This window comes from Marmota monax, unplaced genomic scaffold (genome assembly GCF_021218885.2).
Source record: "Marmota monax isolate L192 unplaced genomic scaffold, Marmota_monax_Labrador192_F-V1.1 WCK01_AAM20220418_F8-fsc00034, whole genome shotgun sequence".
In the NCBI taxonomy this organism is placed as follows: domain Eukaryota; kingdom Metazoa; phylum Chordata; class Mammalia; order Rodentia; family Sciuridae; genus Marmota; species Marmota monax.
The window spans coordinates 9,036,522-9,060,520 of NW_026693934.1; the positions used below are offsets into that span (position 1 = coordinate 9,036,522).

Sequence of the window (23,999 nt, forward strand, 5' to 3'; positions counted from 1 at the left end):
TTAAGCTTAAGCCTGTGATCCATTTTGTTTTTTATAATCCTTTTTTTTTTTTTTTTTTGGTATTCTTTTATTAGAGCTTTGTAGTTACACATAGTAGTTGGGTTTATCCCAACAAACTTCTACATGCATGGAATTTAATTTCAGTTCCTGATCCCCTCCTTCTTCCCCTCATCCCCATTCTCTCCCATTCTCCTTCCTCTACTCTACTAGATTTCCTTTCGCTCATCTGTTTATATTTGATTGGTTCTTTCTACCTATGCATAAAAGTGAAGTTCCCTGTGGGATATTTATATATGCACTTAACATGCGTTTTTAAGAATTCATTCTGCATTGCCTTCCTTTACCCATCCCTACATTCTGCCTCTCAGTTTCCTTCTTCTGCATTACTGATCTTCCCTTTATCTTTATCATATCCTCTCCTTCCCTCCCCCTTTTCTTTATTTTACTCTAGCTTCCACATATGAGAGAAAACATTTGACCTTTGAGTTTCTGAGTTTGGCTTATTTCACGATGTTCTCCATTTCCATCCATTTATCAGCAAATGCCGTATTTTCGTTCTTTTCTATGGCTGAGTAGAACTCCTTTGTATGTATGTACCACAATTTCTTAATTCATTTATCTATTGACAGATACCTGGATTGATTCCATAATTTAACTATCGTGAATTGTGCTGCTATAAATATCAAGGTGGCTGTATCACTATAGTATGCCAATTTTAAATCTTTGGGGGGAACATACCAAGGAGTGGGACGGTTGGGTTATGTGGTGGTTCCATTCCTAGTTTTTTAAGGTGTCTCCGTACTGCTTTCCAGAGTGGTTGTACTCATCTGCAGTCCACCAACAATGTATAAGTGTAACCTTTTTTGCCACAATCTTGCCAGCATTTGTTATTGTTGATATTCTTGATCATTGCCATTCTGACTGAAATGAGATGAAGTCTTAGCGTAGTTTTAATTTGCACTTCCCTGATTATTAGAGATGCTGAACATTTTTTCATAGATTTATTGGCTGTATGTGTTTCTTCTTTTGAAAAGTTTCTGTTTTAGTTCTTTTGCTCACTTATTGCTTAGTTTATTTGCTTTTAGTGTTAAGTGTTTTGAGTTCTCTGTTCATTCTGGAGATTAATTCCCTGTTGGAAGAGCCGAGATTTTCTCCCATTTGTAGGCTCTCTCGTCATATTTTTAATCCTTTCCTTTGCTATATAGAAGCTTTTCAGTTTGATGGGGTCCCACTTAGTGACTCTTGGTTTGGTGGTCTTGTTCTTTGGGGGTCTTTTTAAGGAAGTCAGTGCCAGCATCTATAGATGGAGTGTTAAGCCTATGTTTTCTTCTACTAATTGCAAGGTTTCTGGTCTAATTCCCAAGTCTTTAATCCATTTTTTTTTTTAAATTATTTTTTAGTTGTAGTTGGACACAATACCTTTGTTTATTTATTTATATGTGGTGCTGAGGATCGAACCCAGGGCCTTGCACATGCTAGTCGAGTGCTCTATCACTGAGCCACAACCCCAGCCCTGAGCCACAACCCCAGCCCATTTTTTTTAATATATATTTTTTTAGTTGTAGATGGGTAACTTTTATTTATTTATTTATTTTTATGTGGTTCTGAGGATCAAACCCAGAGCCTCACACTTGCTAGGCAAGCACTCTACCACTGAGCTACAACCCCAGTCCTCTTTGATCCATTTTGATTTGAGTTTTGTGCAGGGTGAGAGATAGGGATCTAATTTAATTTTTCTACACATAGCTATTCAGTTTTCCCAGCACCATTTAAAAGGCTGTCTTTTCTCCAAAATATATTTTTGGCACTTCTGTCAAATATCAGATGGCTGTAGGTATGTGGATTTGTCTCTGTATGTTCTATTCTGTTCCACTGGTCTTTATGTCTATTTTGATGCCAATACTATGCTGTTTTTTTTTCAAACTATAGCTCTGTAATTTAATTTCAGGCCAGGTATTGTGATACCTTCTGCTTTGTTTTTCTTGCTTGCTTAGTACTGCTTTACCTATTCTGGGTCTCTTTTTCTTTCTTTCTTTTTTTTTAACATATATATATTTTTAGTTGTAGTTGGACATAATACCTTTATTTTATTTATTTTTGTGTGGTGCTGAGGATTGAACTCAGGCCCTTGCACATGCTAGGTGAGTGCTCTACCACTAAGCAACCCAGCCCTGGGTCTCTTTTTCTTCTAAATGAACTTAAGAATTCTCTTTTCTAATTCCTTGAAGAATGTCATTGATATTTTGATGGGGGTTGCATTGAATAGTATATTGCTTTTGGTAGTATGGCCATTTTGACAATAGTAATTTTGCCTATCCAAGAACATGGGTTGTCATTTCATCTTCTAAGGTCTTCTTCAATTTCTTTCTGCAGTGTTCTAAAATTTTTCACTGTAAAGCTTGTTTGTCTCCTTGCTTAGATTAATTCCCAAAGTTTTTTTTTTTTTTTAAATAGGTTAATTCTGAATGGGATTGTTTTCCTAATTTCTTCCTCAGCTGATTACTGTTGGAGCATAGGAAAGCTATTGATTTTTGCATGTTGATCTCATATCCTGCAACTTTGCTGAACTCATTTATAAGCCCTAGAAGTATTCTGGTGGAGTTTTTTGGGTCTTCTAGATATATAGGATTATATTGTTGGCAAACAGAAATAGTTTGATGACTTCTTTTCCTATTTGTATCTCTTTGATTTCCTTTTCTTGCCTGATCATTCTGGCTAATGTTTCATTGACTGTATTGAATAGGAGTGGTAAGAGTAGATAGTCTTATTCCTGATTTTAAAGGAAAAGCCTTTAGTTTTTCATCATGATGTATGATGTTGACTTTGGGTTTGTCAGAAATGGCCTTTAACATGTTGATGTAAGTTCCTTTGATTTCCTAGCTTTTCCGGTGTTTTTAACATGAATGGGTGCTGGACTTGGATAAAAGTCTTTTCTGAATCTATTGAGATGATAATGTGATTCTTGTCCTGAATTCTGTTTGAGTGGGGAATTATATTTATTGATTTGCATATGTTAAACCAACCTTGCATTCCTGGAATGAAATCCTTGAGATCATAATGTATTACCTTTTTTTTTTTTTTAAATCTGGTTTTGATGTTTTGATAATGTTTTATTAAAGATTTTTGCATTTTCATCGGGGATATTGGTCTATAGTTTTTTTTTTTTTTCCCTTGATGTACTTTGTCTGGTTTTGGTATCATGATTATACCAGCTTCATATAAAGTATTTAGAGTGTTCCCTCCCTTTCAGTATTATGGAATAATTTGAAAAAGTGGTGTTCTTCTGTAAAGTTCTGATAGAACTCAGTTATGAATCTATCTGGTTCTAGGCTTTTCTTTTTTGGAAAGTTTTTAATTGCTGCTTCAATTTCATTTCTTGATATTGGTCTGTTTAGGTTTTCTCTGTCTTCCTAATTCAATTTGGGTAGGTCACATATGCCTAAAACTTTATTAGTGTCTTTCAGATTTTCTAGTTTATTGGAGTATAAATTTTCAAAGTGGGTTCTGATGATCCTCTGTATTTCAAAAGGGTCTGTGGTAATAGCTCCTTTTTCATCTTGTTGATTTGGGTTTTCTTTCTTTTGGTTATTTCAGCTAAGGGTTTGTCAATCTTATTTATCTTTCTAAATAATCAACTCTTTGTTGCATTGATCCTGTGTATTGTTTTCTTATTCTCAATTTCATTGATTTTGGCTCTGATCCTAATTTTCTGTTTTCTACTGGTTTGGGGGTTAGTTTGTTCTTTTTCTAAGGCCTTCAGGTGAAGCATATTTATTTGGAATATCTCTAATTTTTTAATGTAGGCACTCAAGGCTATTAATTTTCCTCTTAGAACTGCTTTCATATTGTCCCAGAGGTTTTGATTTGTTGTATCTGTGTTCTTCATTCCTAGGAATTTCTTTTTCTAGTCTCATTGCTTCCTTGATCCTCTCTTCATTTAAGAGAGTATTGTTCAACTTCCATGTGTTTATGTGGTTTTTATTATTTTTCATGCTATTGATTTCTAGTTTCTTTTCATTATAGTCTTATTAGGATACATGGGACTATATTGATTTTTTTTTTTTTTTTTTGTCAAGATTTTCTTGGTGGCCTAGAATATAATTTATTTGGAAAAAGTTCCATGCACTGCCAATAAGAAGATAAAATTCAGCTGTTTGGGAATGGAATATTCTGTAGATGTCCATTAGGTCCATTTGATTTCTAGTGTTTTTTAGGTTGGAGATATCTTTATTGATTTTATGTTTTGATGACATGTCTATTGTTGATAAAGGTGTGTTCAAATCACCCAGTAGTATTGTGTTGGGGTCTATCTGGTATTTATAGTCATGGAGTATTTTTTTTTTTTTTTTAATGTAATGAGATACATTGACATCTGGGGCATAGATGTTTACTATCATATCTTCTTGTTGGATTGTTCCCTTTCCCAGGACATAGTGGCCTTGTTTGTCTCTTCTGATTAATTTTTGCTTGAAGTCTGTTTTGTTATTGTCAGATATGAGAATAGCTACTCCTGCTTTTTTTGTGTGTGGGGGTCCATATACTTTGATATTATTTTCTTCCATCCTTTTTATTTTTTATTTTGAGACTGTGTCTTCCTTAGGGTCTGGCTGAGTTGCTGAGGTTGGTCTCAAACTTCTGATCCTCTTACTTAAGCCTCCCCAGTTGCTATGATTATAGATGTGTGCCACCATGCCCAGCTCTGTGCATATCTTTGCTGATGAGTCTCTTGTAACAGCATATAGTTTGATTTTGTTTTTTGATCTATTCTGCTAATCTGTGTCTTTTAAGTGGGGAGTTAAGATCATTCACATCTGTTTTTAGTATGGATATATTTTGTGGTTTTCTGCCATTCTGGTTTTTTTTCCTTCTTTTTTTTTTTTTTTGCTATATTTTATCCTGTCTTGATTTTCATTTAATGGATCATTCTTCTGTTGAAATTCTTCTGTTTGTGAGCTTTGGGAATAGTTTTTCATTCCTCTGTGTACAGTTCATCTTCAAGTATTAGTTGTAGTGTTGTCTTTGTGCTCATGAATTCTTTTGGTTTATTTTTGTCATGGAAAGTTCTTATTTCCCCCTCACATTTGAAACTGAGTTTTGCTAGGTATAATAACCTTGGCTGGCTGTTGTTTTCTTTTAGGCCCTCCTTGATTTTAGGGTCTGAGCCAAGAAATCAGAAGTGAGCCTTACTGGTTTGCCTCTAAATGTGACTTAATTGTTTCTCACTTGCATCTCACTTGCATATCAATTGAGATGGATTCCTCTACCCCCCCCACCCCTCCTTTGTGCATAATTATTTATGTGTTCTGGAACTTCTTTTTTTTGATCTATGAGTAGGGGGTAGGACCTAGGATTCCTTATTGGGTCCTTCTTGTTGGGTTGGGACTTTTGTCTCTTAAGTTAATTTTTGTTAAGGTGTTTGTCTTTCTGGGTTCTCAATTCCATTCCCTTGAAGTACGTGTTTATATTCCTCTGATACTATACAGTTCTAATTATTGTAACTATATACAGTAATGAGTCTTGATATTGAGTGGACTGACCATCCCCCTTTGTTCTTCTCCTGAAATCATTTTAGCTATTCTTGTTCCATTACCTTTCCATATAAAGTAGAATCAGTTTATGTCTATTATAAAATCTTGCAAGGTTTATTGACAAAAGTGCTTTAAATATGCATATCATGTTTGTGTAGAGAGAAAATAACATCTTTACTGTGTTGAGTCTCCTCATCCATTAACATAGACTGTCTCTCTATTTAGATCCTCTGTGTTTTTTTTTTCATCAGCACTTGTAGTTTTCAGTATAACAATCTTGTTTCCTTAGATTTATAATATTTCTTCTTTTTTGATGGTCATATATGTTTTTGTATTTTTTAGTTTTCCCATGTTTATTGCTAGTATATAGAATACAGTTTGTTTTTATATGTTGATATTATAGCATGTAAGCTTACTAAACACACATAAGTTCATATAGATTCCTTGGGATTATACTTCATAGACAATTATGTCATCTGCAGATAAGGAGAGTTTTATGTATTGTTTTCTACTCTGTATGCCTTCTATTTCCTTCCTTGCCTTACTGCCTTTCCTAGAATTTCCAAAATGATGTTGAATAATAGTGGTGAGACAGGACATAGTGCCTTATTCCTGTTTTTTGGGGGAAAGGTTCAATTTTAAATATGTACTCATTTAGTATCAGTTTTAATTTAGTAATTATTATTGTATTTAGTAAGTATTTAATTCAATTTTAAGTTTGCCTTTATAACTATTTAATATATTTTGTATTTAATATATTCATTTAGTATTTAATATATTCATTTAGTATGATGTTACCTGGAGAGTTTTTGTGGTTTCATTTCTTTTTTTTTTTTTTTTTAATTTTTTAGGAGGAACTAGGGAATTGAACCTAGGGGCATTCTGCCTCTGATCTATATCCCCAACCTTTTTTTTTTTTTTTTTTTGGTGGGGCTGGGGATTGAACTCCAGGGTTCTGTGCATGTGAGGCAACATTCTGCCAACTGAGCTATATGCCCAGCCCTATCCCCAACTCTTTTTTTTTTTTTTAACAATATCTTTATTTATTTTTATGTAGTGCTGAGGATTGAACCCAGTGCCTCACACATGAGAGACAGACACTCTACCACTGAGCTACAACCCCAGCTTCCCCCAACCCTTTCTTTTTTTTTTTTTAAATATTTATTTTTTAGTTCTAGGTGGACACAATATCTTTATTTTGTTTTTATGTGGTGCTGAGAATCGAACCCAGTGCCTCATGCATGCTAGGCGAGCGTGCTACTACTTGAGCCACATCCCCAGCACCCCCCAACCCTTTCTAATAAACTAAAATAAATTATTTTGAGACAGAATTTCACTAAGTACTATAGACTGGCCTTGAGCTTGTGATTCTTCTGCTTCAGCCTCCTGAATAACTGGGATTACAGAAGTGTGCATCTGTACCCAGCTGTACTTGTATCAGAGTTGAGGAATTTTACTCTTTTATAGTATTCTGAGAGTTTTTATCATGAATAGGAGTTAGATGATGTTAAATACTTTCCCACATCAATCGATATGATATTCTTTTAGCCTACTCATTTGATGGATTACATTTATTTTCAAATACTAAACCAGCTTTCATTTTCTAGAATACATCCTAGTAGGTCATAGTGTTTATTCATTTTTGCAGAATTCTCTTTGCTAATTTTTTAAAAATATTTTTATTAGTTATTGATGGACCTTTATTTATTTACTTGCTTATATGTGGTGCTGAGACTCAAACCCAGTGCTTCACACATGCTAGGCAAGTGCTCTACCACTGAGCCACAACCCCAGCCTTGCTAATGTTTTTTTTTTTTGAGTATTGTTGTATCTGCATTAATGATGGATATTGATATATACTTTTTGTTTTACTTTATCTTATTTGAATAATATTGGCATTTAAAAAAATATTTATTTTTATTTTTTAGGGTAGTTGGACACAATGCCTTTATTTTATTTACTTTTTTTTAATTTTTTATTTTTATTTTTTTAATGTGGTTCTGAGGATCGAATCCAGGGCCTCGCTCATGCTAGGCGAACGCTCTACAACCCCAGCCCATGGATAATATTGGCTTTAATAGAACAAATCATAAAGAGGTTCCTGTCCTTCTATTTTCTGAAGAAATTGTGTAGAATTGGTTTTGAATTTGTGAAACTATTTGGATCTGGAGATTTTGGGGAGAAATTTTAAGTTACAGATTCGGTTTTATTAATGGTTATAGGACTAGTCAAATTCTTTGTTTCGTACAGATTAGGTTGTGATTAGGTTGTAGTAGTTTGTACGTTTTGAGGAATTGGTCATTTTAATACAAGTTGTATAATGTGTGTTGAGTTCTTCGTAGTATTTTCTTACCCTTGTGATGTCCACGGGGTCTATAGTGACATATTTTTTATTTAATTCACTTCTTGCGGATTTTTTCTTTTCTTTTCTTTTTCCTTCTTTCTTTCCTTCTTTTTTGTGCTATTGGGGTATGGAACTCCAGGCCTTGTGCATGCTAGGCAGGTGTTGTACCACTGAACCATAACCCCAGCTCTGTTTCATTTATTCCTGATACTAGTTATTTATGTTTTCCTCCTTGATAGTTGCTTAGAGGTTTATCAGTTTTACTAATCTCTTCAAGAGTTAACTTTTTTTTTTTTTTTAATTCACTTTTCTGTTCCTCAGTTTCATTGATTCTGCTCTTTTGTTTCCTTCCTTTTGTCTTCTCTCTGGCATCATCTTTAGTTTTCAACAGTTTGACTTTGGGGCTGGGGTTGTAGCTTAGTGGTAGAGTACTTACTTACCTCACATGTGGAAGGCTCTGGGTTTGATCCTCAGTACCACATAAACCCAGCTTGTTCATCTTCTTGAATGCAAAGGTTGATTCTTTGGGCTAAATCTGGGAAATTTGAAGCTATTACTCCTTGAATATTTTTTCAGCCCCATCCTTTCTCTTCCTCTTTTGGGATGCTGATGACACGAATGATAGACCTGATGATAAGTCACACATGTTTTGGAGACTCTGTTTATTATTAGTTTTTAACTTCAATCTATTTTTTCTCTCTGTGTTCTAATTGGGTAATGTCAATTCTTTGGGTTCATGTTTACTGATTGTTTTCTCCATTCTGTTATTGAGCCCATTCATTGAATTAGTTATATTTGTTTATGATATTTTTTAGTTCTACTTTTCCATGTACATATATGAATATACCACAGTGAATCTCATCATTCATGTACATAAATAAGAAATTAATTTAAAAAAATGACTATGGATAAATGGCCGAAAGACCAGTATAGTAGAGGGAAAGGAGCAGCAGAGGGTGGAAGGAGGCAGGGGAAGGAGAGGTATTGGGGACTAAATTAGAACAAGATATATTCCATGCTTTTATAATTATGTCAAAATGAATTCTACTATTATGTGTAATTAAAAAGAACCAATAAAAATAAATTTTTTAGTTCTAAAATTTTCATTTGGTTAATTTTTTATATTTATATATATATAATTTTGAACACATCCTTATATATCCCTTATTGATTTTCTGATTTGCCGGAGAGTTGCTATTTTTTTAATTTATTTTAAGTGTGTTCATAATTGCCCATTGAATATCTTTATGGTTGCTGTTCTAAATCCTTTCCAGCCTAACCTACTCAAGTCCTTTATTTCATTTCCCAGCACCACATACAAAGAAAAAGTGCTTTTGAGATAATGCTAACTTTTTTTTTCCTCCACTGCTCAAGATTGAACCTCTTACATGCCAGGCTACCACTAAGCTACACTCCAGTCCTAATTCAGATATCTTTTGTCATCTTGGTGTTGGCATCTTTTGTGGCCTTTTCTCATTCTTTTTTTTTTTTATTATTATTTTTTTATTTTTTAGTCATACATGACAGCAGAATGTATTTTGACATATAATACATACATGGAATGTACATACATCAATCATAATGTCTATTCTATTCTGTTGCCCTTCCTATCCCCCCCTACTCCTCCCCCTTTTCTCATTCTTGAGATCTTGATGAACCTTGGTATGAACGGGTGGTTTTCTTTTCTTTTTTAAGTACTGAAGATTTAACCCAGGGACGCTTTATCACTGAGCCACATCCCTAGCCTTTTTTCTTTTAAGACAGGTTCTCACTAAGTTGCTTAGGGCCTCACTAAATTGCTGAGGCTGGTATTAAACTTGCAATCCTCCTGCCTCAGCCTCCCAAGCTGCTGGGGTTACAGGTATGCACCACCACACCTGGCAAACAAGTGTTTTTTTATAACACCTGTACATTTTAAGTATTGTAAGACCCTGAATCCCATTTAAATCTTGTGTTTTTGTGATCTTCCTGTCATGTGGGGTGAAGTCCAGGCTGTCCACTAGCCCTCAGTTGATACCTAGGGTACTGGGATTTGTGTCAATGCAGGAGAATTAGAGTTGGGTGTCCTCTCTGAGCACCTTGTCTGGGAAGGGGATGGGCTCCCCCACTGCTGCATAGCCTCTGCTGATGCCATAATTACCACTGGATTGAGTTCTTTTCCCACTAGGACCAGGCTGACCTCATCTGAGTAGGACAGGAAGGTTTGCCTTGTTTGTAAGGGGAGGGGTAGGAGTTCTGGTTCCCTATTTGGTGTTCACTGACACGGTGGGAATGTCTTATCTGGTAGGGATAAAATGTCCAGCTCCCCTCTCTACCTTCTCTATTAGTACTCCAAGGGCTCAGGGAGTGCTTTTACAACCTGTCAAATGTGGGGGTTTAGAGTTTCTACACTTGACCTTTGCTAGTGGGAATAGGGTTGGGGTTTTAGATTTTTCTGTGGCGTTTGCCTAGAATAGAGAAGCAATCATTTAAAAAATGTTCTCTCTTGCTAGGTTGCCTCTTTCCTTCTTAGGTTCTTTGGGTAGAGAGAGCAGGGTTTTATTCAGGCCTTTTTTGTCTGGGTTTATTGACATTTCCAGGTTGCTGTCTACTCTATTATCCAGATAGGATGTCTGAGGCAAGAAGGAAACCCAGGGGACTTTTGCCTCATATCCTCCTTTAGATCCTGAGGGTCCTAGCCAGTCTGCCGCCTTCTTTCCATCATTCAGAGTCTACTTGCATATAATGTGCAGGGATTTTAAGTGTACTTAGCAGGAGGAATGGGCCAGGAACATCTTCCTCCAGAAGTGGAAGTTCTTTCTCTTGCCTTTGTAAGATAACAGATTTAGATCTATACACAGCTCCTTCTTCTCCCTTGTATCAGAGCACTGGTCACATTGGACAGTAATTGTCTGTAAACTTGTCAGCTTGCCTCTCACCTGTGAGCTCATAAGGAAGGCTGGCCTTTTGTCGCTGTATTTCTTGGCACATTCACTGTTCATTGGCTCAGTCATCAGAAGTGGGTCCCAGTGCTTGTTTCTTCTGGTAGTGCCCTTTCATAGGTATGTCTGGAAAACCACAGTCACTTGTTTTGGTCCCAGGCTTCAGTCTTCTCTATCCTCCAAACTGGAAGGAATTGATGGAATTGGGCTGGGAAAGGTTCTGCATCTAGATTGGCCTCACCTGAGGAATATAGGGTTTTTTTTTTTTTTTTTGGTACTGCGTATTGAACTCAGGAGCACTTGGTCCCTGAGCCACATCCCCAGCCCTGTTTTGAATTTTATTTAGACGCAGGGTTTCACTGAGTTGCTTAGCACCTCACTTTTGCTGAGGCTGGCTTTGAACTCTCGATCCTCTTGTCTCAGCCTCCTCCTGAGCCTCTGGGATTATAGGCATGTGCCACTGTACCTGGCGGAATACAGATTTTTAAGTAAATCTCACCGCTTGGTCCAACCTGGTCATTTTCAGATGAATAAAAAACAAGGTTCAGAGAGATTAGGTGACTTACTAAAGATCAAGTTAATGGTACAGCTGAATTAAAATCAAAATCTCTTGCAAGTGCAGTTCTCTTTTTTGTTGTTATTTTTTTCTACCATTTTCATTTGTAGCCTGAAAATATTTTTTTTTAAATTTTTTTAGTAATCTTAAGCAAAAACAAGGTATAACAATACCATCACATGTTTTCTTTCTTTTTTAACATTGACTTAAATTTTATTGAGTATAGCCTGGAGACTCAATTTTAATACATTACCAGGGGTTTCAAGAGTGTATTTTTAATAGCTCTATTTCTTTTTAGCAGGTATATGGCTATGGTCCATATGGCGGTGCATACCCAGCAGGAACTCAGGTTGTCTATGCTGCCAATGGCCAGGCGTATGCTGTGCCCTACCAGTACCCATATGCAGGTAACTCTCATCAGTCTCCCATGCCTTCTTACTTTCATTTAGTGGGTATGTGCATAAGAATTTTTATTTCCCAGTTTAAGATTAAGTGAACTACATTTTCTGCTGGAGACCACAAATCACTCTGTTACTGTATTTTGTGTGTGTGTGTGTGTGTGTATGTGTGTTTGTTTTAATTTTTTTCTTATAGTTTTTGATGGACCTTTATTTTATTCATTTATATATATATATATGCTGTGCTGAGAATTGAACCCAGTGCCTCACACGTGCAAGGTAAATGCTTGACCACTGAGCCAGAACCCCAGCCCTTTTTGTGTTTTTAAAATAAGCCTTTTGTATTTTTGCACTGCTTTACAAAGCTAGAGAAGTCTTGATTTGTAAAACTACACTATTGTATACAAACTAATTCTCAAGAATAGAATTTGTACTTATTGGGATTCACTGTATCAAGAAGCAATCAAGGGCTGGATTTGTAGCTCAGTGGTAGATCACTTGCCTGACAAGTGTGAGGCACTGGGTTCAATTCTCAGCACTGCATATAAATAAATAAAATAAAGGTCCATTGGCAACTAAAAAAAGAAAAAGTACCAAAGAGGCCCATTTTAAAATATGGAAGGTGACCTGTGACCTATTTTTTTTTTCTGCTGATAACATCCTTGGACATTTGACACTATTGAAGTAATGTTAGATTTCACAGTGAAATAGAGGCCTGGAAGGGACTTCTGCTTACTCTGCTTTGAATATACTTCTTTCTGTTCTTTGTTTTACATGAAATAAATTGCAAATATTAAATAATGGGCCTTTGCTGGTATCATCAAATTCTGGGTCTCCCTGGCAGGGGAATCTGTAGAGTTGGAAGTATGAGGGGATGCTGGGCACTTTGTGAGGCTGCATGGGGCTACCTTGAGGGATTGGAGAGCAAAGCCCTTAACCAAGGGATAAATGAGCAAGGCTATCATGAGGTTAATCTGGGTAGTTTGTAGCGTGCAAATCACATTGACACACAGGAGCACACAGTGATTGGTAGATGAATCAGCCTAGAGCTCCAGAGAGATGGGGATAATGAGGGTCTACAGAAGAGGAGCTGACCATGAGCCATGAGCAAAACTAGTACATCATCTTAACACAGAAGCAGTGGAAGGGGAGCTGCCACCAGAAAGCTGTGAACATTTGATACTGTTGTCAAGGGAAGCCAAGTAGGCCAGGCCACTCTTAGATGTGTGTCCTTGACTTCTGATCTATTTAGTTCATAATAATAATTATTGTACTAGGGATTAAACCTGGGGCACTTTATCACTGAGCCACATCCTTTTTAAAAATATTTTATTTAGAAACAGTGTCTTGCTGAGTTGCTTAGGGCCTTGCTAAGTTGCTGAGGCTGGTTTTGAACTCATGATCCTCCTGCCTCAGCCTCCCAAGCCACTGGGGTTACAGGCGTGTGTAGCTGTGCCCAGCAGAGAAAGGGTTTTTAAAGTAGAAATACAGAAAGCTCATTTGACTCCTCTTTGCTTGAAAACTGATGCAGATTCACCCAACAAGTGTGGACTTTGGAAGATTTGCCTTGATTGGCTTTTTTTTTAATGTCAAGTTAAAAACTAGTAAAATAGTAATTATGACATTAAATGTCCATCATCTTGTGATCCTAGCACACTTATTTTTATTTGAATTACTTTCCCCATATAAATATGTCATCCTTGTAATTATACATTGCCTTTTGTATTTATGTCTGAATTTTAAATTTTATATATTGCCCAGAGTGCTGCATAATACTCTTATGTATTTTTAGTGCTTGTATGACATACTTGGTAATAGATTATTACTTAAACCTTAAAAAAAAGTTTTGCCTTTTTCTTTTCCTTTTTAAATTTTGCTGTGGAAACAATGCTTTGAATGTCTTTGAATATTTTTATTTTTATTCCAATAAGTCTTAAAATACATTTCTGTATATTAAATTAATATGTCAAGGGGCATAGACTTTTGTTTCTTTCATTAACATTAAAAAAAGAGCTGGGTGTGGTAGGAGTTGCCTGTAATCCCAGAGACTTGGGATGCTGAGGTGAGAGGATGACAAGTTAGAGGCCAGCCTCAGCAATTTAGCAAGACCCTTGATAACTTAGTGACACCCTTTCTCAAAATAAAAAGGTCTGGGGATGTAACTCATGTATAAAGCACCCCTGGGTTCAGCCCTCAGTTCCCCTTCCCCCAAGAACTTGGATTATTTTGAGGGAAGTTTCAGGCGTGTTACTGTAGTACTGTAAAGACTTGACTATTGTTATCTCTAAAATTTTGAAATAATATCTGCCTCTTTTCCATTGGCATTTTGGCCATTTAATAAATACTTATTTATGTTAGGTAATTACAAATAAGTACCATTTGTAACTTTCCAACAGCTGACTTTGGTAAGGCTGTGGCTTACTGTAGGAGCAGAGATAGGCAGGAGGTATGAGAATGGCCTCCTGTTCCTGCAGTGAGGGGAACTGTCAGTGTGACCCATGGGGGGAACACAGTTCAGATTTTCAGTGGGATCTTTTTGTAAGATCAGCTTACAAGTTCTGTGTATTACATTCTGCTAGCTGGAATTGTATAACCGTTTTAAAATTTATTAACCAGTTTTGAAATTTAAATTTTGCATTAAAAAATCACTTTTTTTGTTTTTGTTTTTGTTTGTTTGTTTGTAGTGCTAGGGATTTAATCCAGGACCTCACACTTTGCTAGGCAAGCACTCTTCCATTGAGCTACATCCCAGCTCTCCTTCCCAATTATTTGAATTTTATTTTGAGTCTAAGATGCCCAGACTGACCCTCACTTGGTGATCCTCCTTCCTCCGCCTCCCAAATAGGAATTACAGTAGTGTGCCTCATGCCTGGTAGGATCATTCTCTTATAATGTTGTTACTTGTGCTTGATCAGTCCTTAGATTTAAGATAGTCTCATTCTCTGTGGCTTTGATTTCTCTCTCTGACCATCCTCAAGCATGTTTTTAGGCTTTAGTGGTTATGGGTATGTTCTGTGGTCAGATTGCCTGGGTTCACATGCCCTTACTGCCTTTAACCTCTGTGTACCTCAGTTTGCCCATGTGTAAACTGGGGATGATAGTGTACTGACAGGATCACTGTGAGGACTAAGGGTGTCAGTGCTTGTAACGCTGTAAATGTTTAAGCTGGTCAGAGCTTGGAAATACCAACCTTTGTTTGGTTTTTCTTCTGTTCTTCATCTACATGTTGATATTACTAATGTATTGGTTTCTAGATCTTCTGGGTTGAACTGTTAAAGGAGGAGAGGATCAGGGAGGAAAGTCAACCCTATTAATATGTAAGCAAGCCAGACATGGTGGCACACACCTGTAATTTTAGCGGCTCAGGAGGCTGAGGCAGGAGGATCGCGAGTTCAAAGCCAGCCTCAGCAACAGTGAGGCACTAAAGAAACTCAGTAAGACTCTCTCTCTTAGTAAGATTCAAAATAGGGCTGGGGATGTGGCTCAGTGGTCGAGAGCCTCCGAATTCAATCCCTGGCACCCCCTGCCCCCCCAGAATATGTGAGCAATATGAAAGCAAATTAGTTACGAGGCAATGATACAGCTGTGAAGCATAGAGGGTTGCTCTTGTAAATTTTAATCATACAAATTAAATAGTAAATTTGTTAAAGTTTGCTTTTTTTTAGAAATTTTTACCTTTAATATTTAATTTTTCTCTTATAATTTAATCATATACAGATATGATTAAAAATGAAGAGCAAGTTATATTAGCAGATTTAAGGTTTAATTAAAAACTGTTTTCATGAATACTAAGACGCTTCACTGTTAAAAGGGCTTTTTCCCTTTGGGCCCTTCACAGGAGTTCTTGGCTCTCCCATTGTCTGCAGGGTGTGTATCTCCATACCTGCCACATTTGTCTTTCATCCTAATAACATGGAAATTCGAAGCAGGAATCTGCAGCTTTATCACAGCTCTGCTCTTTGCAGGATTAGAACTTTGGCCCTGGTTGACTTTTCTCTCAGTGGTATCTGAAGGGTGGAGGTGTCCTCCTTGGCAGGCCATGTGCTGAGCCTGAGATAGAGGAAGGCTGGGTGAACTGTACTCATCTGCCCCCACCTCTCCAGAGGAAGGTGGGAAGCCAGCTGACAGGGAAATCAGCTGATCGATTCGAGAGGGGAGAGTACTCACATTCAAGTAAGCCATCTCAAGTCACTCCTCAAAGATCTGTTTTTTCCTTCTCTTTTAGGACTTTATGGACAACAGCCTGCCAACCAAGTCATCATTCGTGAACGGTATCATGACAATGACAGTGACCTGGCACTAGGCATGTTGGCTGGAGCGGCCACAGGCATGGCCTTAGGGTCTCTGTTTTGGGTTTTCTAGAATCTTCAAGATCTTAATGTGCATAGCTGCTGATAATCCTGTGTGCAATAATATGATTTGCAGGGCATTTCTGTTTGTGACAAATGTTTTTAATAATAGTTTTAATAGTTCTTTTGGAAGTAGTGACCTAATAATTGTAACTAATGTGCATAAGAACCACAGAGAAAGGTTTGAACTGTGTTGGTTAAACACACTGGGGGCTCTGGCTCATACTTGGACTTTCCTTATGGAACTCTTGGAATAATTATTTGAATATACCTGTCTTGAAAGGCATTTTCTTTACACAGGTGTAGTGCTGAAGGGAGAATTTATTTTCATGTTGTACAATAATATAGTGATGAATGAGTGAGTGGTTGTGGCAAGGAAAACTGTGCAGCTTCTTTTGGTTTAACCTCAAACTTTGAAACCTCAGACCAGACTGGCTGCATGTTACCTTAGGAGTTGTGGACTGGTAAGCTGCCAGGTGGCTTCCAAAGGCAGTGGTGTGAGAGCCCCACAAGCTGCACTCTGGGCTGTGGGCCCCCAGCAAGTCTGACTGCTCAGGATGACAGGGACACTGTCTCTTTAAAAATGATGCTTCAGAAATCTGCCTAATGCTAGAGCTGCTTATTCTCCTCTTATTCCTGTGTGTTTTTCATTGTAATACTTTGAAAACATCCTACATTATAAATTAATTTGAGCCTCAGTATTTTAAGGCTTTATCTTTAAAACTTGAAGAAGGCAGAACAGTAACAATTGTATGGAGCTAAATTATTCAGAGATACATTTTAAGTGTCTGCTTTAGGTATATTTATTGCCCGCTAAGCCAACTTACAACCTATTTTTCTATTTGTTGAGAAAATAATATTAAAAGAATGATAAGGAAAATGGAAGGAGAGCCATAGTTAAGAGTTCTTGCTTCAGACCTTCTAGGATCACATGCTCTGAAGTCCTGTCCTTTGGAGGAGTAGGGTACCATGGCTATTCACCTAGTGCTGAGATGGACTATGGCTGGGGGAAACTTGAGTTGTAGAGAAATGGGGCCTAGGGACCAAGGGACCTGCTCAAGATAGCAGTCACCCTGGCCAGGACCTTAACCTTGATTTTGTTCCTGATCTACTCACGGTACAGAAGCTTAAAACATTTAATTTTGAGCCCCCAAATATATGAAACTCCAGAAAATCCACAGTCCTCTCTTTTTGTCTAATGCTTATATTTTCCACATTATGAAATATGTATTTAAAATATTTATATTTCTGTTACTTCATGTCTTAAACACTGCTAATTCTTCCAATTTTCTATTCTGCATGCTTTAAGTATATTTTCATTAAGGTGGGTCAGCACAGTGAAGTCCCTGCTCCACACTTCGTATGGTCCTGTTTTTTTCAAAATACACTCCAGGAAGCACGAATTCTGTTGTGATTGTGCTGGTTACATCCATGGGTCTCTTGTTTCACTAATCAGCTGGTTCCAACTCTTGATCTATTCAGACCTTTGAATAGATCTCCATGTAAAACCAGATGCCAAATGGACTTAGTAGTGCCAACAGTCTGTTTTTCTACCTATTCCTAGAGGAATTGTTGACATGGGAGTGTCTGTTTCAAGCTGAAAGGAAGTGTACTTGTCTCTATGTGTAGATGTGATGTATGACAACATGGTATTAATGGCTTAAAGTGTTGTTCTAACATGGAATGTTGACTTTATATCCTGTGTCATAAGAATGGCTTCTGTTTGGATTGTAATCGTTATTAAAGCTGTATGCTGTACTTATACAATATTAAAATCAGTTTTTAATATTGCATTAGCGTGTTAATTTTGAACTTGGAATAATTGGATAACAGGAATTTCTGAGACTAGAGAATTTCTGCCACTGAAATGCTCTTAAAGCAAAACATGTTGTGTGATCCTTGGCTGCTTTGGCTAAAGAGGGTTAGGTGTGGACCAAAGTTTGGCATGTGACTCTCCTCCCCAATCCCTGCCTCCAGGGAGGCCAGTTTCCTTAGTCAGCCATAATTGAACCTAGTAATTCCCTGTCACTAGTGACTTGATTCTGATATGAAATGCGTACTGGTTGTAAAGGTGGGTTCAGATCTTTTATTTTCTTGGCCCCAGCTCCTGTAGATGCCACACTTTAGAGAGCTTCAGTTTCCCAACCATATCCTTTATGTATACAGCATATGTATAGTGCTGAAATGTATGAGTACTTTTATTTGTTTATGTTTGATTTTTTTTAGATGGGGTCTCACTGTGTTGCCCAGACTGACCTTGAACTTATAATCCTTCTGCCTTAGCCTCTCTTGCTTCATGTGTACTTTTAAATAACGATCCATTGGCTGTTGATATTGTACACTGCTGATCTGATTGTTCTGTTAGTTGTGTTCTTTTAATTCCTTGAGTTAACTTTGGGCCTTGGATAGGAAAGAGAAAGGAACACCTGTGGTTAGTGTCTCAGGTCATCATTCATGAAAAAGGCCAGACTTTGTCTATGTAGGCTGTTAATGACCCAGGGTAGCCATCTGGATTTTAAGAAGAACCTGCAGTTGAGACAAAATGATCCAAATTTATTTTCTACATTAGTTTTTGATCGTGTATAATGTAATCTTTCTTTTCCTTTCCTTTGTATGTAACCAGAAGGCACAGAATGCACTTTCATTTTTCTCCCTGAATTAATCTTTTTTGTGATTGCTTCCATGGCTCTAGTGTTCTGTTTTGTCTGTAGAGCCTATTTTCCCCTATATATGCAAATTGTATGTTTATAAGTGAAAGTGTTAAAATATTAAATGATCATTAACATTAAAGCATGTTTCATTGTGATTTCTTTTGTAGAGACCACACCATCAGCTTTTTCTGCTGTCGTGGACAATAGGAATGACATTTACAGGATCTACTAATTACTAGGGAATATTCTGTCACATCAGAAAAAAATAACTCACTGAGTTCTTAGAATAACTCATAAGGGAGTTAGTTATATTATAACTCCAAGTTACTCAGTGAGACTGAGGCTCAGAAGTTAAATAATTTACCTAGGAACACACAAGTAGTAAGTGCAGCCTATATTTATATTTGATGTTAAAATGTCCTTTGTGCTGTGCGTGTATGAGAATATGATTTGCACAAGAACATATGGGTGACTTGTATGATTACACTTTTAGTAGAGCTATTGGAAAACTGTTTTCTTCAATTAATTCAACCTTGGCAATATGTTCTCAATAACTTCTCCAGTGTTATGGGGGTACATCATGGCTTTTGTTGTTCCTGTTTTTAAAAATTATTTTAAATTTCCTTTAGTTCCCGATTTACCTCCATTTCCTCTGAGTAGCTTTTTTGCTTGTCTCACTTGTTGTGTTCTGTGATTTGGTGGTGATTTCCATGCCAGAACCTCTGGTTCTCTTAATTTTTGTTTTGGAGAAGAATCCTCTTATAATTTGCCTGGAAACCATTATTTCTGGGTGTGGGGCAAGAGGAGGTAGTCTATACACAAGCTTCCCAGCCTGACTTTGCCCATCTTTTGTTGAGCTGACCCTCCTGCTGCCTCTGGCTCTTAGGGTTGGTTGACAGATTTTAAAATTTTAATGTACTATATTGAATAAGTTTTATAAAACTCAAAAATATTTTTTTAGAAAAGGTGCATTTTTGGTAAAAGGTCTTCCATCTGCCCAGTTCCACTAATAACCGGTCTCTTTTATTCTTTTCAAGTTTCTTTATGTGTATACAAACTAGTGCAAAGATAGATCTTCATTTCTCTTCTTTTTCCATATAGAGGTCATATGCTGTGAACACCAAATCATACACAAACCTTGGTCTCAGGACCCTTTACACCTGTTAAAGTTTTGGGGACCCCAAAGAGGATTTTTTTTTTTGGTGGGGGTGGGGGCTGAGTACCAGGAATTGAACCCAGGGGCACTTAACCATTGAGCCACATCACATCCTTAGCTCTTAGCCCATTCTATTTTTTTGTTTGTTTGTTTATTTTGAGACAGGGTTGTATTAAGTTGCTTAGGAACTCATTAAGTTGCTGAGGCTGGCCTGAAATTTACGATCCTCCTGCCTCAGCCTCTCAAGTCACTGGGATTACAGGCATGTGCTACCACACCCGGGTAGCTTATTAAATGTGATTTATACCTGTATTGCTAATCAACTCCTATGATCACATCTGAAACTTTTGAGAGGCATTACAGCTTTGGCAGCCGTCTTTCTGCTAGTGCAGATTTATAGACCTACATTATTTTAGTGATTAAACAAACAGGCTCTTACAAGCCAGGATTATAGTTCACCAAACTATCATAAAGACTTCAACTCCGGGGGCTGGGGCTGGGGTGTAGCTCAGAGGTAGAGTGCTTGCCTAGCATGTGCGAGGCCCTGGGTTCAATCCTTAGCACCACATAAAAATAAATAAATAAAGGTATTGTGTCCAGCTGCAACTAAAAAAATATTTAAAAAAATAAAGACTGCAACTTCATTTTTGATGTTAACTGCTTTCAAGCTTGACCATTTCCCTTTCCCCTGTGCTCTACAACTGGGCAAGCCCATGGCAGCCTGGGGGGCCTCCTCCTCTGAGCCCAGTTGAAAGTTCAAATCACCCAAACCCTAGCCTGCTTGCAGGAACCTTCACCCCAGCCTCAGACCCCAAGAACAATAAAAGCCAAGCCAGTTCAACCATTTCTGGATCCACTTGCGAGCCTATTTCTCCCTTCAAAGTCTGTATATGAGTAATAAACCTTTCAATACCCTTAAAAGAATGTAAGTTATACCTATCAATATTTTTCATATTAGAAAATAAAATTGAGAAATTTTAAAACTTAATTGTCTAGTGACATTTTGTTGTGGGGCAGGTCACTCAGAAAACACACCAAGTCTCAGTTTTGTCCAAATTGAAGAGCCTTTATTTAGCCAGACAGCCGGCGACTGCCCCCCATGGCGACTGCTCCATGGGACCTATAACTGTCACTGCAAGGAACAGCCCAAGCCTGAGTATTTTAGGATATTTAAAGGTAAAAAACCACATCTGGGTTGACTTAGCTGCAAGCAAGCAGGTGCAGAAGCTGAAATGGGCAGTCAGCGAGACAATGCAATGGGGACATTGGTATTTCCCGCTGGACTTTCCAGGTTGGCATAGCAGCAAGCAAGCAGAAGGGAAGTGGATCAAAATGACCCTAGTTCAGTACAAGTTAGAGAATGGTTACTAATGTCTATACAGTCAGTCTCTGACAAAGTACATTGCCCAAGAAAAATGGAAACCAAAGGGCACAATTTTACATTGTATAAGAATTGCTATTTTGTGTTGCCAAGTATGTTATGCTAGGTAACTATTAATGGGTACAGAGGCAGGGCTTTCCCATGGGAGAAGCATTTCTTCCATGATGTAGAGTCTGGGTAAAATGGAGTCTGTTTGGTCATTGCCCATATAGCCTCGCCTATAACAATTTAAAAATATAATTTATACAAAGATACTTTTCAAAACAAGTGAGACATGGCTTTGTTTAATTTTTTTTTTCTTTAGTGTCTAGCTTAATAGGAGGTAGCTAGGAGATTCTCATATCTACAGTCTATCCATTACAATTTGTCTTTTTTGGTTGGAGTTATTGAAGAAAATATGGCCTTACACAGTATGTAATTTTCAAGGGTGGGCCTAGCAGACCATCTTAAAGGGAGAAATTTTAAAACTTAATTGTCTAGTGACACTTGGTCACCCTTGGGGTTCTGAGATCATACCCTGGAAACTTCTGATGTATGCTGTCTTAAAACTGTTACACTTAATACATTGAGAATTTCCTTGTCAGTATATCAAAAACTTTTTTTGGGGATGGGAGATTACTCAGATTGAGCCCAGAAGCACTTTACCACTGAGTTACATCCCCAGTCTTTATTTTGAGAAACTGGCTAAGTTGCTGAGGGTGTCTCTCAAGTTGCTATGACTGGTCTTGAACTTGGTGATCCTCTTGCCTGTCTTCTAAGTAGCTGGGATTACAGGTGTCTGCCACTGTGCCAGTCCCTAGTTACCTTTTGACTTTGGCTTTTTTTAAACAATGTTCAAACAAAATATTTTGTATACAAAACAGGTCTCACAGCTTGGGGGCTTTTAAATGTAGTGTGGAACTAGTGGATAACCAAAGTTTCATCTGTCTGCAACTCGGATCACACCAAGACCCAAAGTGGGAGTCACATCTCCCTGTATGCACAAGGGTAACTGCTTTAACAAGCTACCCCAACTCTCAGGAGTTGAACACCAAAAAGCTCTATTTCTTGTACAAGTTACAGTCAATTATGGATTTACTAGGGAGAGAAGACTCCTGCTGTAGGTCACTGATGCTTCTTCCGTTAGTCATTTAGGAGTCTTCTATGTGGACCTCTGTATGCTGCTGGAAGGAGATGAAGACATAGCCATCCTCAGTTTGAAAGTGGCACTCACCTTCCAGTGGAGACAACCAGTGGCCTTGATTCAGAGCACAGGCCCTGGGGGTGTAGTCTAAGCCCATTGATGAAGTAGCCCTGGCTTCAACTGCTGATACACACAACAGACCACCCTAAATGGTAGACCATGATCATCAACTGTTCTCAACTCTCAATGGAAATTGTGATTATACTAATCTTCATGTGCACAGTATGTATTAATTAACAACGTGGGTGCAAATTACTTGTGGATTGCTGGTTCTCATGACACAAATGTCAGTGGTCACATATTTTGTTAAATTATTCCTTTCCCTACTTACCAATTGGTTTGGACTTAAAGAATTCATCCTTTTAATTAATTTGTTCTTTAATACATTAACTTCACTCAATCAACAGTTTACTGAACATTATCACATTATTGAGTCTGATTATTCCCACTCCTCCCCCGTGAGAGGGTTACAAATTCTCAACTGTTCCCGAATGACTGTTGCCTCATCTACAATGGGAACAGATGTCCCTGCCCCCACTGATGGTACCTTTCTTTGGCCTGTGGCACATGGGGGTCAGTGTGCTATGTTTGAACAGTTACTTAGAAACTGTAGGATCCTCTTGTGATAGCTGCCCTCTTGGGCTAGCAGTGGACTCAGATGACCCCATGGACCCTCAGGGCTCTGTGTCACAGGAACCAGAAAGGAGTATCTGTTGTACATAGAGCAAAGCCGACCAGGAGGAGCTGCTTCTAGGCTCTCAGGCCGTGTGCCAGGTCATGGGGCACAGCAGTGAGTGAGACTACTTGGAGGAAGCTTCGTTCAGGTGCTTGACCCAGGTCTTGACCAAAATAACAGGATCCAGATCTCACTGCCACTTACAAGGCACTTGGAGTGGGTGCTTACCCGCTGAACCCTTCTCCATAAGTGACTGAGGTTGATGCCAACACCACAAAGCTGATTAAATGACATCAGGCCAACCACAATGCCTGGCTTGCTGTGGGTACTCAACAGACCTTAAGCCTTCCTTGTTTCGGTTTCCTAAATTTCTCTTCCATTATTTATAAAACCCTGTGAAAGTTGGGGTCACTCTACAGCCCTCAGATGAGACTGCTTCCTGTTTCTCATGGCTAGGGAAAGCCTCTCCTGAGATGTGGAGATACACCATAGGGAGGCCTTTGCTCCAACCCCCCTATAGGGAGGTGTAGAAATTGAATATCAAGATTGCTGTATTACCAAGACCCCTTTCTGGTCTTCATATAAGCCCCCATTTTTGCTCCTCACTTAGAATCTCTCCCTTTAATCATTACCTCTAAACTTGTAGATGTGGGAATAGTGAGGCCCTGGGGCAGAGAGGTCTGCCTGAGACCCTGCAGAGTCAATCCTGGGGCCTGGCTTCAGTCACCACTGGATGCTTACCAGGGGCATGGCTTTAAGAATGGTGTGACTTCTCTGCTTTGCCGTCTCTTTGCAACAGTCATGATAAGAGCACCTTGAAGGATTGTGATGGTGATTAACTGAGTTAGTACTGATG

The 23,999-nt window shown here is 38.0% G+C and overlaps 1 protein-coding gene across 3 annotated transcripts in view; it reads left to right on the plus strand.

The window, feature by feature from the left end:
• Positions 1 to 18,886, plus strand: part of Plekhb2 (pleckstrin homology domain containing B2) — a 43,655-nt gene extending 24,769 nt beyond the window's left edge. For 2 of the 3 annotated variants that reach the window (XM_046463749.2, XM_046463751.1), the window contains 2 exons: positions 11,648 to 11,756; positions 15,973 to 18,886. In XM_046463749.2, the coding sequence (XP_046319705.1) occupies positions 11,648 to 11,756; positions 15,973 to 16,109 (246 nt within the window). In that variant the 3' untranslated portion in view covers positions 16,110 to 18,886. The remainder of the gene's footprint in view (positions 1 to 11,647; positions 11,757 to 15,972) is intronic. The other variant, XM_046463750.2, reaches the window with a different exon arrangement.
• The last annotated feature ends 5,113 nt before the right edge of the window (positions 18,887 to 23,999 follow it).